At 24.4% G+C, this 14,447-nt stretch overlaps 1 protein-coding gene and 1 long non-coding RNA gene across 2 annotated transcripts; one reads left to right on the top strand and one right to left on the bottom strand.

The window, feature by feature from the left end:
- Window positions 1-2,133: 2,133 nt before the first annotated feature.
- On the bottom strand, window positions 2,134-12,232 carry LOC126902797 (organic cation transporter protein). Its single transcript, XM_050680401.1, has 10 exons — window positions 11,747-12,232; window positions 7,655-7,766; window positions 6,688-6,862; window positions 6,148-6,251; window positions 4,915-5,072; window positions 4,669-4,837; window positions 3,172-3,426; window positions 2,864-3,078; window positions 2,603-2,790; window positions 2,134-2,489 (listed from the first exon to the last, which is right to left on the bottom strand). The coding sequence occupies exons 1-10, from the start codon at window positions 11,787-11,789 to the stop codon at window positions 2,268-2,270; spliced, it is 1,641 nt and encodes a 546-aa protein (XP_050536358.1). The 5' UTR covers window positions 11,790-12,232; the 3' UTR covers window positions 2,134-2,267.
- LOC126902800 (uncharacterized) lies at window positions 10,349-13,914 on the top strand. The gene is made up of 3 exons (XR_007703324.1): window positions 10,349-10,588; window positions 13,259-13,341; window positions 13,741-13,914. It is a non-coding gene; the product is annotated as an uncharacterized LOC126902800 (long non-coding RNA).
- Window positions 13,915-14,447: the final 533 nt, after the last annotated feature.

The raw sequence follows: 14,447 nt of genomic DNA, 5'->3' as shown, positions 1-14,447 counted from the left end.
AAAAAGTATATTAATAGTACTGAATATTAAACAGTATTAAATACTAAATAATTGTATTTAAAATACTACTCAGATACTTTTTATTAAATGTATTTAAAAATACTATTCAATACCAATGAAAGTATTTGAATACTTTTATTCAAATACATTTACTCAAATGCTTTACGCCTTTGAATATAATATATGAATATATACTAATTATACTTATTAAATTTAGTATGAAATTGATATTCAATAATTTAATATATTAATTTAAACGGAAAAATTATAAAAATAATAAAGAAATTATATTTTGCTTTACTTTTACGTGTATAAATATTTAAAGAGCTTGATACAATAATTTTCAATAAAAACTGTTTGTTACTATAAAAAAATGCACTGGACTACAAAGAACTATCATCAGAAGCAAAAAAATACTTTTCTAAATCAACTTTTCGCGTTGTTTTCAAATCTGCAAGTAGACATTTTCTATCACTTCTAATTTTTGATATTATTACTAATNACTATTTCTATCACTTCTAATTTTTTATATTATTACTAATTATATATATAAAATAATAATTAAAAGAAAAAAAAATTTGTTTTCAAATTATTACTGATTTGATTTTTAATATGTTAAAAATAATCAGTCCAAATTTTCAATTTTAACCTATTTTTTTGGTTCTTTAAAGTTGATGAAAAATTTTTGATAAAGATTTATGAAAGTTTATAGTAAAAAAAATTGAATATATTACCATAACTTTCAGCTCAATTACAAGTTTAAAACTGACATCTAGGCCAGTCAACAAAGAAAAAATTTCTTAAAAAATTCCCAACTAAATTTTGTTTTATTAATATTTGAATTAAAATATGTATAATGACATACTAATAGTCCTCATTGATTGAAATTGAGATTTTTTTTTACAGTCTCGCAAAAGTTCAAAAATATGAGCTTATTTAATTTTCTCAAAAAATATTTAACTTACAAAAAAAGTTTCGTACAAAAGTTGTTTAAAAGACAATTATAAACAAAAAAATTATCTTATATTTTTTCATTTAAACAAATATTTTTCGAGTTACATTACATTTAATATGAGTACTAAAATTTATATTCCATTTTTTTCATATTACGGTTGCTTTTTATCATGGTATACATTAGACACAATTTTATAAATACATACGTGTGTATGTGTGAATTTATTTATTTATAGTATCATTTAAGTGTAGTGTATACTAAGATACAACCGATAGAGTGGGTAACATCCCTCAATCTCTTTTTTGGTCTTCCTCTATCTCTTCTTCCTTAAACATTCATTTCTATAACTGTTCTTACAGCCTCCGATTCTTCTCTCCTCATCTAAGTCTATATTCTGTCATCTTATCCACGATTGACGCAACACCTATACTTCCTCTTATATGCTCTATCCTTATCCTATCTTCTCTAGTCACTCCACTCATCCAACTAAAAATTATCATCTCTGCTACACTAATTCTCTGCTCTACTTTCTTATCAACCGCCCAACACTATGATCCATACATCATAGCTGGCCTCACAATTTCATACTGAATTTAAAAACTATAATTAGTATTTATTCATATATTATATTTTAAAATCAAAGAACTACTAATCAGGATATAATTAAAGAAATAAGAGTTGATGTTGCTTTTAAAATATTTCACCAATTTCTCTAAAGGAAACACTATCTACAGATTTGCATCGAAGCGTTTCTTATGATAGTGATTTTAATCACTGTCAGATATCATCTATACTTGTCCCATCTATGCCTCGTCCACACTGTGCTACCGTTTTTTGTCATTAAGTCTCCACCAACAATATAATTATTACGAAAGGAAGAGAAGTATTATATTGATTGGAATATTAATCATATTGATCAAACGATGGAATTTTGAGGGACAGTAAACTGCGGCAAAAGTAATAGGAATATGATTAAGATAAATTTATATGGAGAAAGACTGCATGTATTGTGTTTGGAATTTAAGACAAATATGACATTTTATAAAGAATTAAAAAATGAAGACAGCTCCACCACATGCTGCGTTTTTTAGAATTATTAGTGTGTATGATACGATAGATAGGAAAGAATATTTTCGTATTTTTATAATTAGTATTACTGTGGTAAAATAATAAACGTATTTAAAAAATGATTGTTAATTTATGTGTATAATAATATTAGCAAAATATACATTTTCAGAAATTGTACATTGGTAAACTTTTAGCATTTACATGCAATAATATTTATAATGAATTGCTAAAGGTTTTTTTGAATTTAGTAACTTTGAAGCGATATGTCCTTTTCTGTTTGTAATTTTTTTGACCTTCCGAAACATCCAGTTGAAAAACACGTGTCTCCTTGTCCAAATTCTTCTCCGTCTTGCATAGTTTGAGGCATTGTCTTATTGAGAGTTTCAGGTAATACTGTACTTAAAACTCCAGCTATCAGTGTTACTAGAGCAAATATAACTATTGCCGCTCTTTTATCATACGAATCCTGAAATCATATGTTATTAAAACTTAAAGTATTGATAATAAACCGTAATTAATTCTTTCAATATATAATTTAACCATGGGTGAGTTGTATTAAAATAATACGTGATAACTTACAATTAGAGTGACAAGAGGAGTGAAACCAGCTGCTAAACGAGCAAACATACTTCCGAGTCCAAGGGCAGTATTTCTAACAACAGTTGGGAAAAGTTCCACAGTATAGTTGTATATAACTGCAAAAGCTCCTGATATACAGAATTTTCCAACAAAAACAACGATGGTTGATATACTTTGGTATAAAGGATCTTAATTACAAATAAATAAAATGTAAATAAGTAAAAATTTATTTCTGAATTCAATGTTAAAATTAAAACTAACCAGGAGGGAAGAAAGCGGATGATAATAATGAGATACCACCTATTATCATCATAGAACTGTTTAGGAAGCGTCTTCCTAAGCGATCCATTGCAACAATTACAAACATGTAACTAGGTATTTCAACAGCTGCCATAACAAACATAGTAAAATAAGGATTCCCAGATAATTTTCCAGATCTTAGAGAGATTCCATAGTAACCAAAACTAGCAGAAAACCTGTAAAATATAATTTTTTTTTACAATAATAATTCTATGTTATTTTATATCAGGAATTTTTTTTAGCTAAATTATAGTGAAATGTATTATTACCAAAAGAGACAAACGTTAAGAGAATTTTTTCTCATATTAGGAGTTTTGAATAAATCTAATATTGAGTACGATTGATCACCTTCTTGCTTTATATGCTTCTTTTCTTCATTTTCTTTTTCTAATGATGTCATTTGATCTACATCTAGTGATAATGAAATGTTTTTTTTATTAATTTTTAGTGCTCTTTGAATTATTTTCAATGCTTCCTCTTTTCGTCCCTGGCCCCATAACCATCTTGGAGATTCATCTACCAACCTGTTTGAAGCAAATAAATATTTTAATTTATTAAGTAGAATATCAACAAATTAACTATGTTATAATAAATATAATATTTTTAATAATTATTATAAAAATAACGTTTTTATAAGCGAACGTAAACTTTTGAGTATGGGATAGAAAAGACCTACACCAGTTCAAATGACTATCTTAACCACTCGCTTAACAAATAATTACTCATAGAGCCACAAACATCCCTAAATATTTCAAAAATAAATAATTTCCCTTTCTAATACCCTATTCCTCCTTATAAGTAAAGACATTGCTAAAACATTTTGCTCTATTTTTATATTTAACATTTACACACCAAATACTAAAAATTAATAAAGTTCATAATAATTATGAAAATAAATTAAATAAAATGTCATACTAATACTAGATTATTTATAACATAAATAAATATTAATTTTTTTTTTACACATAATATAATTTTATTTTAATTAATATTTAATTTTTATACATTGCTATGGCATGATAACTTATTAGATCGTATTAGTTATGAAGACATGCTAAATTTAATTTTTTTAAGTTTGACTACTTTTTAATCCAATATTGATAAGAGATTTCTTAAGGTAGCGTCAATGTTTTAACTCTAACCGACTCACTGAATGTAACAAGACTAGTCGGGGCAGCAAAAACATCCTTTGTTGCCCCCGTGAACACATCTATGAATACTTCATATCTATTAAAAAAATGCCAACATAATGTCACTATCGCGTGAATATCTCCTATGTTCAAAAAGTGAAAACGAAAATATTAATACATTTCATTTTTTGTATATAAGAGGTTTTTCACACCAAGCGATGATAATATTTGTCAATGTATTAATTGGTAGATGGAATATTTTTTCTAACTAGTTTATAACTATTTAAAAAAATGCATAATTTTTTACAAGAAATGGTACTTTTAGAAATGATTTTGTATAAAAGAAGTCATAAAAAATAATGTTTACTATGAAATAAATAAATAAAGATTTTTTAGCCTTTTTGAAAAAAATATTCTAATTCCGCGCCTGAACAATGACTTTAATTTTTTTATCTAGTTATAAAGTACATAACTATAATATATGAAATGCTGCTTTATTTTTAAGTATACGATGATCATGGCATGCATACATTTTTTTTTTTCGCGACCGGCATTAAACTACCGTGAGGTATTACTTCAGGAAGGTATTACTTCAAGATGGCGTACATACAGAGAGTTATTAATATTATTCCTTACCAAATATGAGGAATTAGCAGTAAACTATGTAAACCATAAATTATTTGTAGTAAGAATATATCTCGAATAAGATATCCCCAACCTGCCACTGCCATAATACCAACAGCAAATGTCATTTGGAACAATATCCCACAAACTGAACGTACTGAAGGTCCAACTAACTCCATAGCTAATGGAAAGTAATTATTTTACATTAAATACATAAAATTACATACAAAACTAATTTAGAATTCAATGTATTCATACATAGTACAAAACCAGAAATATATGCTCCAGACGATCCGAAAATTCCATAAACATAAGTAATGAAAATGTAAAGCCAGTAGTGGTTAACAAATGCAATTCCGACACTTACTATTAATTGCATAACAGCAGAGAAGCAAAAAATCTTCTTACGTCCAAACCTGTTGAAATTTTCAAAATTATTTTTAAATAACAACTTTATTATCTAACATGTCAATGATTTTATTAAAAAAATACTTGGTATTATATTCTGTAAAAATAAAAAAATTATAATATTATTAGAAATTGGATGTTATAATCATTGGTGTAACTAGGGTAGAGGACTTACACCCAAGGTCGGATTTAGAAATTGTGCCATTTGGATACTCAACTCTGTCAATTATTTTATTTTGTTCTTCGAAAATATATTTTCTCAATTTTTTTTTATTTGAATGAGCAAAAAAAAAGTCTTCAACTATATAATTTGTATTGATTTATATTTTAGTGTTTCCCGGGATAATCGTATCCAGTACTCAACCATCCCCTAAATGTGGCACTGTTTAGCCCCAAAAAATTAGATAGCTTCCCAAATATTTCATTCTAGTTGCGCAAATGGTATTAATCGTATCTTTATATATTGGTACAATTATAGAAAAGTAAGCTATGATGTTTAATTTTTACATACCAGTAAATTGGCGAGAATACCATGTAAAAGTATTATTGTGACAATTCATTTTTTTAAATTTAAATAACGACTAGAGGTATAAAAGGGTTTTTTTTCGGTTGGGTTGACAAAATGTGTTTAGTATTGATAATGGTAACATTGTTCTAGATATACGTATCCGTGTGTTTTTAGTAACTCTTTTGTGGATTTTTGAGTTAAATATTTTTAATATAATTTTAATTTTTGATAATGGTTATTAATATAAATAATAAATTCCTTTAAATAAAATATAAGAAGAAAATTTTTATTTTAATTAATTTTTTTTTTAGGAAAAATAATTAAGTTATTTTATGACAATAATATTTAAGATAAAAGTAGTCTACTTGAAGTAATAATTTAATTTAAGCGGAAATGAATAAGGTTTTTAAAACAACTTTAGCTGTGAACTTAAAAGTTTAGTGAAAACATTAATAGTTCAATGCAAGGTTATCTTGCATAAATTAACAAAATAAAAATCTAAACTTTTTACCTACGTCATATAATAAATCTGTATTGATTGACGTAATCGATAATTTTTTTATATAGTATCTTACTTATCAGCTAAGCTTCCAAGTACTACAGCACCAGTAAACACTCCAAACATATAGCTCATTTGAGCCATAGATCCCATCCATTTTCTATCGCAAACCATATTCCACTAGACATTTAAATTAAATGCATAATTTAGAAATATAAACTCAAAACAATTATACAAAAATTAAATATAATATAATGTCAAAATTAATTTATAAAAAATATTTATTGAAAACTAGAATCAAAATTTAAATTTTTCAGGCATAATTTAAAAAATATAACCCAAGTTACAATAGAAATAAATTTCTAGAAATTAAATTCTAGAATATTAGTTTAATCGGAATAAATAATTTACATTTTTTTACTCATTTAAGTTATCTTTCGGCTTAATTTTTAATTTTTACAACGCGTTGCCAATAATGCAATTTAAAAAAAATTATGGTGCTCTTAATAAACTAATTTTCCAATAGGAAGTAGGCCCTTTCAAAACTTATTTTTACATATATGTATACCCTTTTATATTATTGACTAATAATTAAAACATTTTTGATGTAATCTACCTGAATAGCTCTAGTGTTTTCATAGTATGTTTTATTAAATGACCATTGTTCACACTTAGTTGTTACATTGGCGAAATTCAATACTGAACAAGATTCTTTATCATAAATTCTATCTTGAGGAGCGATGACCCAAGAAGGTTTGGATTCATTTAAACTTATATTTTGTATCATACACCTATGAGTTGAAAATTAAGTAAACAATTTTTTTTACTATATCAAAATTGATAAAATAAATTGACACATATTTCTTTAAACTAAAATGTTAAAAGGGATTTTTAGTTAAAATATTTGTTTAACGATATTTCGCAATAAAAGATTAATTCAACTTTGTTAATAGAAATTATTTATTCCATTATTTACAGGACCGTCTCAAAACAAAAAAAAACTGGATGAAGTTGAATAAATAATTTTTGTCAACTGAATAATTTTTTTTTCATTATGTGATTTTTAAAACATTTTTATAGCATTCTTACATAGGATTTATACAGTGAAATAATATGAAATTTCTTAATATATATCAAAAAATTTCTTTCTAAAACACTAAAATATTCACTAGGGGGGTGTGCTGTTTCACCTCTCGGTATGAGCATAATTATAAGTATGATCCGCTAACTGTTGTCCTATGCAATATTTTAAAAAATATGAAGTAAAATAAAAATTTTTCTTTTCAAAAGTTATTAGTATCTTACATACTTAAATTAACACAAAAAATATCGTATTTTTTTTAAATAGAAACATACATGTTTAACTAGCTTAAAAATAAGAAAATTATCTAACTTAAAATATTGACAATAATATAATCAAAATAAATAAAAATAATTTTGAGATTATCACAATTTTTGAATAGATAAGTAATCACTTAATACGTAAAATTGTAGTTTATTATAAAACAATTTAAAGAAATGATTCGAATAAGTAGTTGAAAAATAGTTATATTGTTATAAATAATAAAAAAAATTATTTGTACTGATATTCAGGAACAGCAGCCACAGTGACCATAACCAACATGTGTAAACCAGCTGTGAATGCCGACAAAATATGAAGTAAAAATTGTCGTAACTGATACTGTCCAAAATCCCCTAAAAAAATCACAATTATTATTTTTATTTCAAAATAAAATCGATATAATATTCATATAATAATTATGTTAGTGTCAAAAATTTAATTTTGAATTCATATCCATTGTGCTTAGTCGTAAATAATATGGTAAATTTGTATAAATCACATTATTCAATAAGTGTTTTTATTTTTGACTCAGTAAAATATTTAACTAACAAATTATTTTCTTCGAAATATCGAAGGGATTTATTTCAGAAATTTAAAAACCATTGTATTTTCCTACAAAAATTACAGAAATATTAATAATAAATTTTCTGTTTCTACATTTCTCAAATTAACTAGAATAATTCCAGCTCTTATGTTATTTCTTATAATGATTAAAAGAGTATGCATGAAAGTAAATGAAATTTATTTCCTTATATATAACAAAAAGGTTTTAAACAAAATAATTTTAAAGAAATAGTAAAAAATTAAAATCAGGGTATTTTTTTGGAAAACTGTTAAAAAATTAAGAATATTAAATGGTAAACATTACTGATCTTAGAATATTAGCACTGGAACAGTTTCAAAACAAAAATTTAAAATTTAAAAATCTCATTTTTTAAAATAATTTATATTTATTACTTAATTAGTATATATATATATATATATATATATATTTCTTGAGCATTTGTTGTTTTACAATATATATAATAATAATAATTTAAATAATTAAGTAAAAAGAATACTAATAACTACAAGTATCTCCTCATTTTTATGACTTTGCAAAAATATTTTAGAATTTTTTTCTATTGCTTTTCACTTTAATTTTTTAAATAAATTTGAAAAATAAATAATATTACTAAAATGAAATTTTTCATGTGCATAGTTATGAAATACTGTGTTATATTTTATCTTTGTACAATGCATACTGTGAATAAATAGATTATTTGTTGAAATTGTGAAAAATTCCAGAAGTTACCAGTTTATAAGCATTTAAGTTTAATATTTTAATATTATGGAAATAACTCTATTATCCCTAATGATCATAACCACCTTTCTTAAATATAGGTATTACAATTGGTATTACCAATGTGGTAGTATTCAACAAATATGCATCGAACATAGAAACTGTTCGTTTCTTATGATCAAGAAATAACATCTAAGTTAGATGTTATTTCTTAGATGATCTAACATATTTAATCATCAGAGTACTTGTATGATTAGTATTCTTTTTCATTACAATATAACGAAAGAAATACTTATTTTAATATTAATGAATAAATAAATAATAAATTATTATTTGATATTACAATAAATTTATTGAACTTAAGGATTTTTAGTATATATATTTTAATCACTTAATGAGCATTTACTTAAAAGTATATTATTAAACTATATTTTATGATCTTAGTTTCAATTATTTTTACTACAATAACCCTTTAAAGTAAAGTTGTTTTCAAGGATTGAAAAATATAAATAAACTAGTTTTCTAAAAGAAATTCAATTATACTTCGAAAAATTATGTAATATACTATTTCAATATCAAATAATTTCATAAACTTATTTAACTGATTTATAAATTTTGGTTTAGGAAAATAGTTTTCAGAAACATTCAAGTTTAATTATTTTTTTTTTAGGACTGTTGAGTGAAATACTCTTAATACGGCCTATAAAATAAATTGCTACTCAAAATACAATAGTCGTAATTAGTAAGTACCATTTTTGTAATAAGTATTCTATTTGAACCAGTAATTTTTTAAACATGAAAAACTAAATACAATAAAAATAATTGTTTTAAATTATCTCTGCAAAATATTACCATACTCTCAAGTATGTGACACAAATCTTACACGCACGATTATCGTACACTCGTCTTCAGTGCTAGTTTAACTATCCTAAAAATGTTTTGAATCATATCATTTACGTTCATTTTATAAATGGTTTCACATACAGCTTTGTACAGAAAACAAAAAAGTGTTTAATGCATCGAAAGAAATATTTACGTTAATTTCCTAACACAATAGTTGTTGTATTGGCTATAGAATAAAATAATGAAGGTACATCCAATTGATTTGTGCTCCAAGTAATACTGTAACGAAGCCCTTAAAGTTTTCACGAAAAACAAATCTAACTCAATCTTTATGACGACAAAATATCATCAGGAATTTATTTTGGGTTAATAGTTTGTCTGGGCTTGGCTCTGGTCCATCAAAATAATCATATTTATAATTTTTTTTGTAAATATTGGTGCACCTGGTTTATTTGCGTCAAAAAATAATAACTGAAACTTGGTTCGTTTAACATAAACAATAAAGAACAATATATTTTTGATGTTTTTCAACATTTTTTTAGAATTAATTTTAATTTTATTTAGATTATTCAATTAGGTTTTTACCGACGCAATGATGCGTTGAAAAAATTATTTATTAATTTTTCAAATGCATTTAATATAATTTTGTACATTGATATGACCACGTGATGATCTAAAGATTTCTTTTATATTCTGCTTATTATATTAATAATTAAAACGATAAAAAAACACTGACTTATCTAAGGCAATTATACTTCCTCGATGAAATATAACAACTCACTTAAACAGTTATCATTTTGTAGATGCATTCTTTGAACATATATATGTATATATATATAGACTGTCTCTTAAAAAATTTTTTATTAAGTGAAGTTTTTAAAGAAAATTAAAATTAGCGTTATGAAAATTTATTTAAAATTTTGTATATTACGTTCGTGACTGTATAAGTTTAATCTTATTTCTTCACTGTTGATGTTAGATTCAGGTCGTTATGATTTTACACAAGCTTTAAACAAAGCAGTCACTGAAGGCCATTGCTACTTAATACATGTATGTATTAGATGTATGCACAAAATATGTAGATGCTAAAATATAATTACCTAATATACTGGTTAAAAAATGTATACATATGTAAGGGTTTTGCATATCACACAGATATATTTAATAATTTTCTATCTCTTGAAAAGTTAATTCAGAATTATTTTTTTTAAGTTTAAATAATACAACGATTTAAAAATTTACAATTTGTTAATCATCTATTTATAATTTTTTTAATTTTATATGTAAAATAATGAATTAATTTTAAAAAAGTTAACATTTGGAAATGTTGATTTTTTCTTAGAGAAATTATTTTTTTATAGCAAATTATATAGTACCTATACTAAAATGAATGCACACTGACATAATAAATCAAAAGTAATTGATTTTAGCATCCCTTATAAAACATATACTATTATCTTATGTTTAGAGTTTTATACAACGCTAAATTTTTTTTAACAGTTGCCAAAAAATTTTAATCTAAAGTACTAATTTAATGCATAAAATTTTCTGTATACCTTTTGAATTAGCAATATGTTTGTATATTATTTTTAATATTATATTATATTATATTATTTATAATTAGGGTTCGGATTTTTATATATTTATAAAATGTATTTAGACCAATTTCCAAAACAACCAACTCTATGAACATTTATCAAAAGTATTTACATTACCACGGGATCTTTTTTCGTTATAGGAGTGGAGTGATCCACCCACACACCCCAAAACTAAAACTCTAATTAATATACTTTGATCAGGATTAAAAAAAAACATAACGAATATCTATTTATTATTAATGTACTCTGAATGACTAAAATAAACTTTGTAAATGCATAAAGTTATGAACCATATTTATAACTCATAAATCCTAATGTTACATTGAATGGTAGCGTATCATACATTATTTGTTTTATTTCATTTATATATTCAAATTAGATAGGTGTTATTATATTAAAAAATATATATATTTGTATTAAAATAATGTGTGTACATATATAGGTTAAATATTATTGTGTTATTAAAAGTGTTCATTCAAATATAAACTGTTAGGCTTTAAACAAATTAATTTAGATTAGATTAATCCTTAAAGCGTTAAAAATTAAATTTCTAACGTAAGTAGCAATAACTAGTTCATTTAGCTTATCTCTTTTTATACGTTTCACTTACCTAGATTTCCCATAAGTACATCAATGTTTTGACTTTGACCCATTGTTCACTTATAACACTTTTTCAATGTAAAATTAATAATAACTACTCGTAATTATAATTTATTATAATAAATTTAAAATATAATAATTTAATAAAAAAAAGTTTATATTACAACAGTTGGAAAAACAAAATCATTTTAAAATTGTTAGATTTTGGGAGGAAATTATAAAAATAAGTGTAACAGTTTACATGTAAATTTTTTAGTTGCTTTGAGTTCGGCGGTCACTCGTCGACTATTACGCGAAATGATTTACCGGTAAACGATTACTCTGAAGAACACATGGCTCAGTATTCGCTACTATAGTAAAGTAACATACATGTGTACACGACTAAAACACTAAACGTATGTGTAGTTTGCCGGTCATTATATTATCACGTAAAACACACTTGTTGAATGAGTTGATGTACGATACGAAGAGTAATTTTTTATGTTAACAGTAGATTATTTTTTACGTGTATATTATTCGCAGACAATAAATAGTATCTGTCTATCTGTTGTACCGAAGTATTGCCGCAAGTAACCATAAGAGCTAAACCCCTTCCTTTTTGTTTCTCAGTTCTCTTGTGATTCTTTCAGAATTTCAAGAACAGAAACTAAATACTTATTTTTAAAAGTGTGCGCTCGTAAAGTATGCGTTAAGTTTAACTGAATATTAAAGAGTTTTTTTTTTAAATATTTCTAACGATCGGTTGTTAAGTTGAAATTAGCAAACTTCATGATTGAATACGCTAAATAAATATTCATCTAAACAGTATCACTTTCTATTACACTTGTGCTACCATCAGTTGTACGTGGCACCGCGCTGTTTTTTTTTATTTTTGCATGTTGAAAACCGGCTTAAATAATGCCGTGGGTGTTTATGAAAAAAAAAAAATGAATGGATATCTGCGATAATTTAAAAACTTTAGTAAAAGTAACTTCAATCTGACAATTGACAAAAGCTATTCTAATAAAATACTTATAATAAAATCAGTTTATTACAAAATTATTTAATAATTAGTTTTATTAACGGCAAAAATTGCGAGTTCAACATTTTTTCTTAAAATTAAAAATGTTGTAGTTTTTAATAAGTGAGAAAAATCATACGAATAGTTTCTTTGTCAGAGTAAAAAACGTACTCTGAGTGGGAGGATAGGAGTTAATGAAAATAATTTAGAGTTTTAGGTACAATTAGGAGGAGGTAGAAAACATTTTCTCGTGTTTAATTCCCCTCTAGAAAAATTCTGAGCTGTAATTAGTTTTATTTGTTTATATTTTTGTACATAATATTTTAAAAATTATTGACATAATAAAATATCGCTCAATTATAATAATTTAATTATTAAACAAAGCGTAGAATAATGACAATTTCATTAAATTTATCTCATATTGATACACATGATAGCCTGAGAAATATTTATTCAGTTAAAAATTTTTTCCTAAGAAAGAAATTTAATATATATATATACTTATATTTTACACGATGCTAGAACGGTTGAAAAAAGTACAATAAAAAAAATGCAGCACAGAAGAAACGTGGCATAATTGGAACATCTATAGATGATATCTGACAGTATGTTAATCATTATCATAAAAGTCAATTCAATGCAAACCTGTTAAATTTTTTTTGAAATAGTATATTTTAAAGCAAATATCTTATACAAAAATACCATATAAATGTTTTTCTTTATTTAATCATTAAATATCTTTAAAAAGCTTTAATTTTATATATTTTTGAAGAACGCAGATGTCTCAAAACATCTTTTTAAAAGTTGAAAATTAAGTAATTTTATTTATTTGATGGTCGATTTTTTATAGTAAAACAATCGTAAGATATTTTTTTTAATATTTAGTACACTTTAAAATCTTTAATTTAATACAGGTTAAACATTTTGAAAATGACAATTTTTTAATGTTACTTTGATAAATTTTTTTTAAATTAATAAGTTTTTAAAATTTTTGACATCAATAGATTCAATTGGGCTCCTTAGACTCATATACCAACAAAATCGGTCCAGTGAGAGTAGAAAATTTTTATGGATAGATATAAAAAAATAAACCATCACAAAACCAATACCTTCTCAGCTTTTATGGAACTAATATAGTAGGTACACTTCTAGACTGTATTACTTTTTTATTTATCATTTAATAAATAATTATAACAATATATTATAGTAATAAATCATCTTTGAGTATGAAGATATGACTGATTTTTTAATAATGAAGTTAAAAATTTAACTATATGAGTGTGGTTAGTTAGATAGTTAGTTACTTATATAGAGTGGACAAAAAGGAACTGTCTACTCTCAAACACGTCGTATATAATAATTTTTCAAGACAAAATAACCAAATAAAAACCTAGATTAAGTAAAACTTATTCCATTTAATATAATATGTACTTTTTGAACAAAATACCTGACGGATGTTTGCATGAAACTTTTTACATTCGATTTACCTTCTCTGGAAATTTGGAATTAAATGTTGAAGGGTAGGAAATTGTCGTTATCTATCTTCTAATTGTCGATTTCAAGGCCTCCGTGTCAATAGGTTTATCCTTATATATACATATTTTCTAATGTCTCTAGAAAAAAAATCAGAAGACTTTAAATCTGAATTACATTATGGCTAAATAAACTCTGTGTTTTATGAAATTTAAATAAATCCAGAAAATATTAATCA

The sequence above is a fragment of the Daktulosphaira vitifoliae genome, unplaced genomic scaffold, assembly GCF_025091365.1.
Source record: "Daktulosphaira vitifoliae isolate Bord-2020 unplaced genomic scaffold, ASM2509136v1 Scaffold_3, whole genome shotgun sequence".
Classification (NCBI taxonomy): domain Eukaryota; kingdom Metazoa; phylum Arthropoda; class Insecta; order Hemiptera; family Phylloxeridae; genus Daktulosphaira; species Daktulosphaira vitifoliae.
The sequence above is the reverse complement of the archived record's forward strand: the minus strand, read 5'-3'. Positions and strand labels throughout refer to the sequence as shown.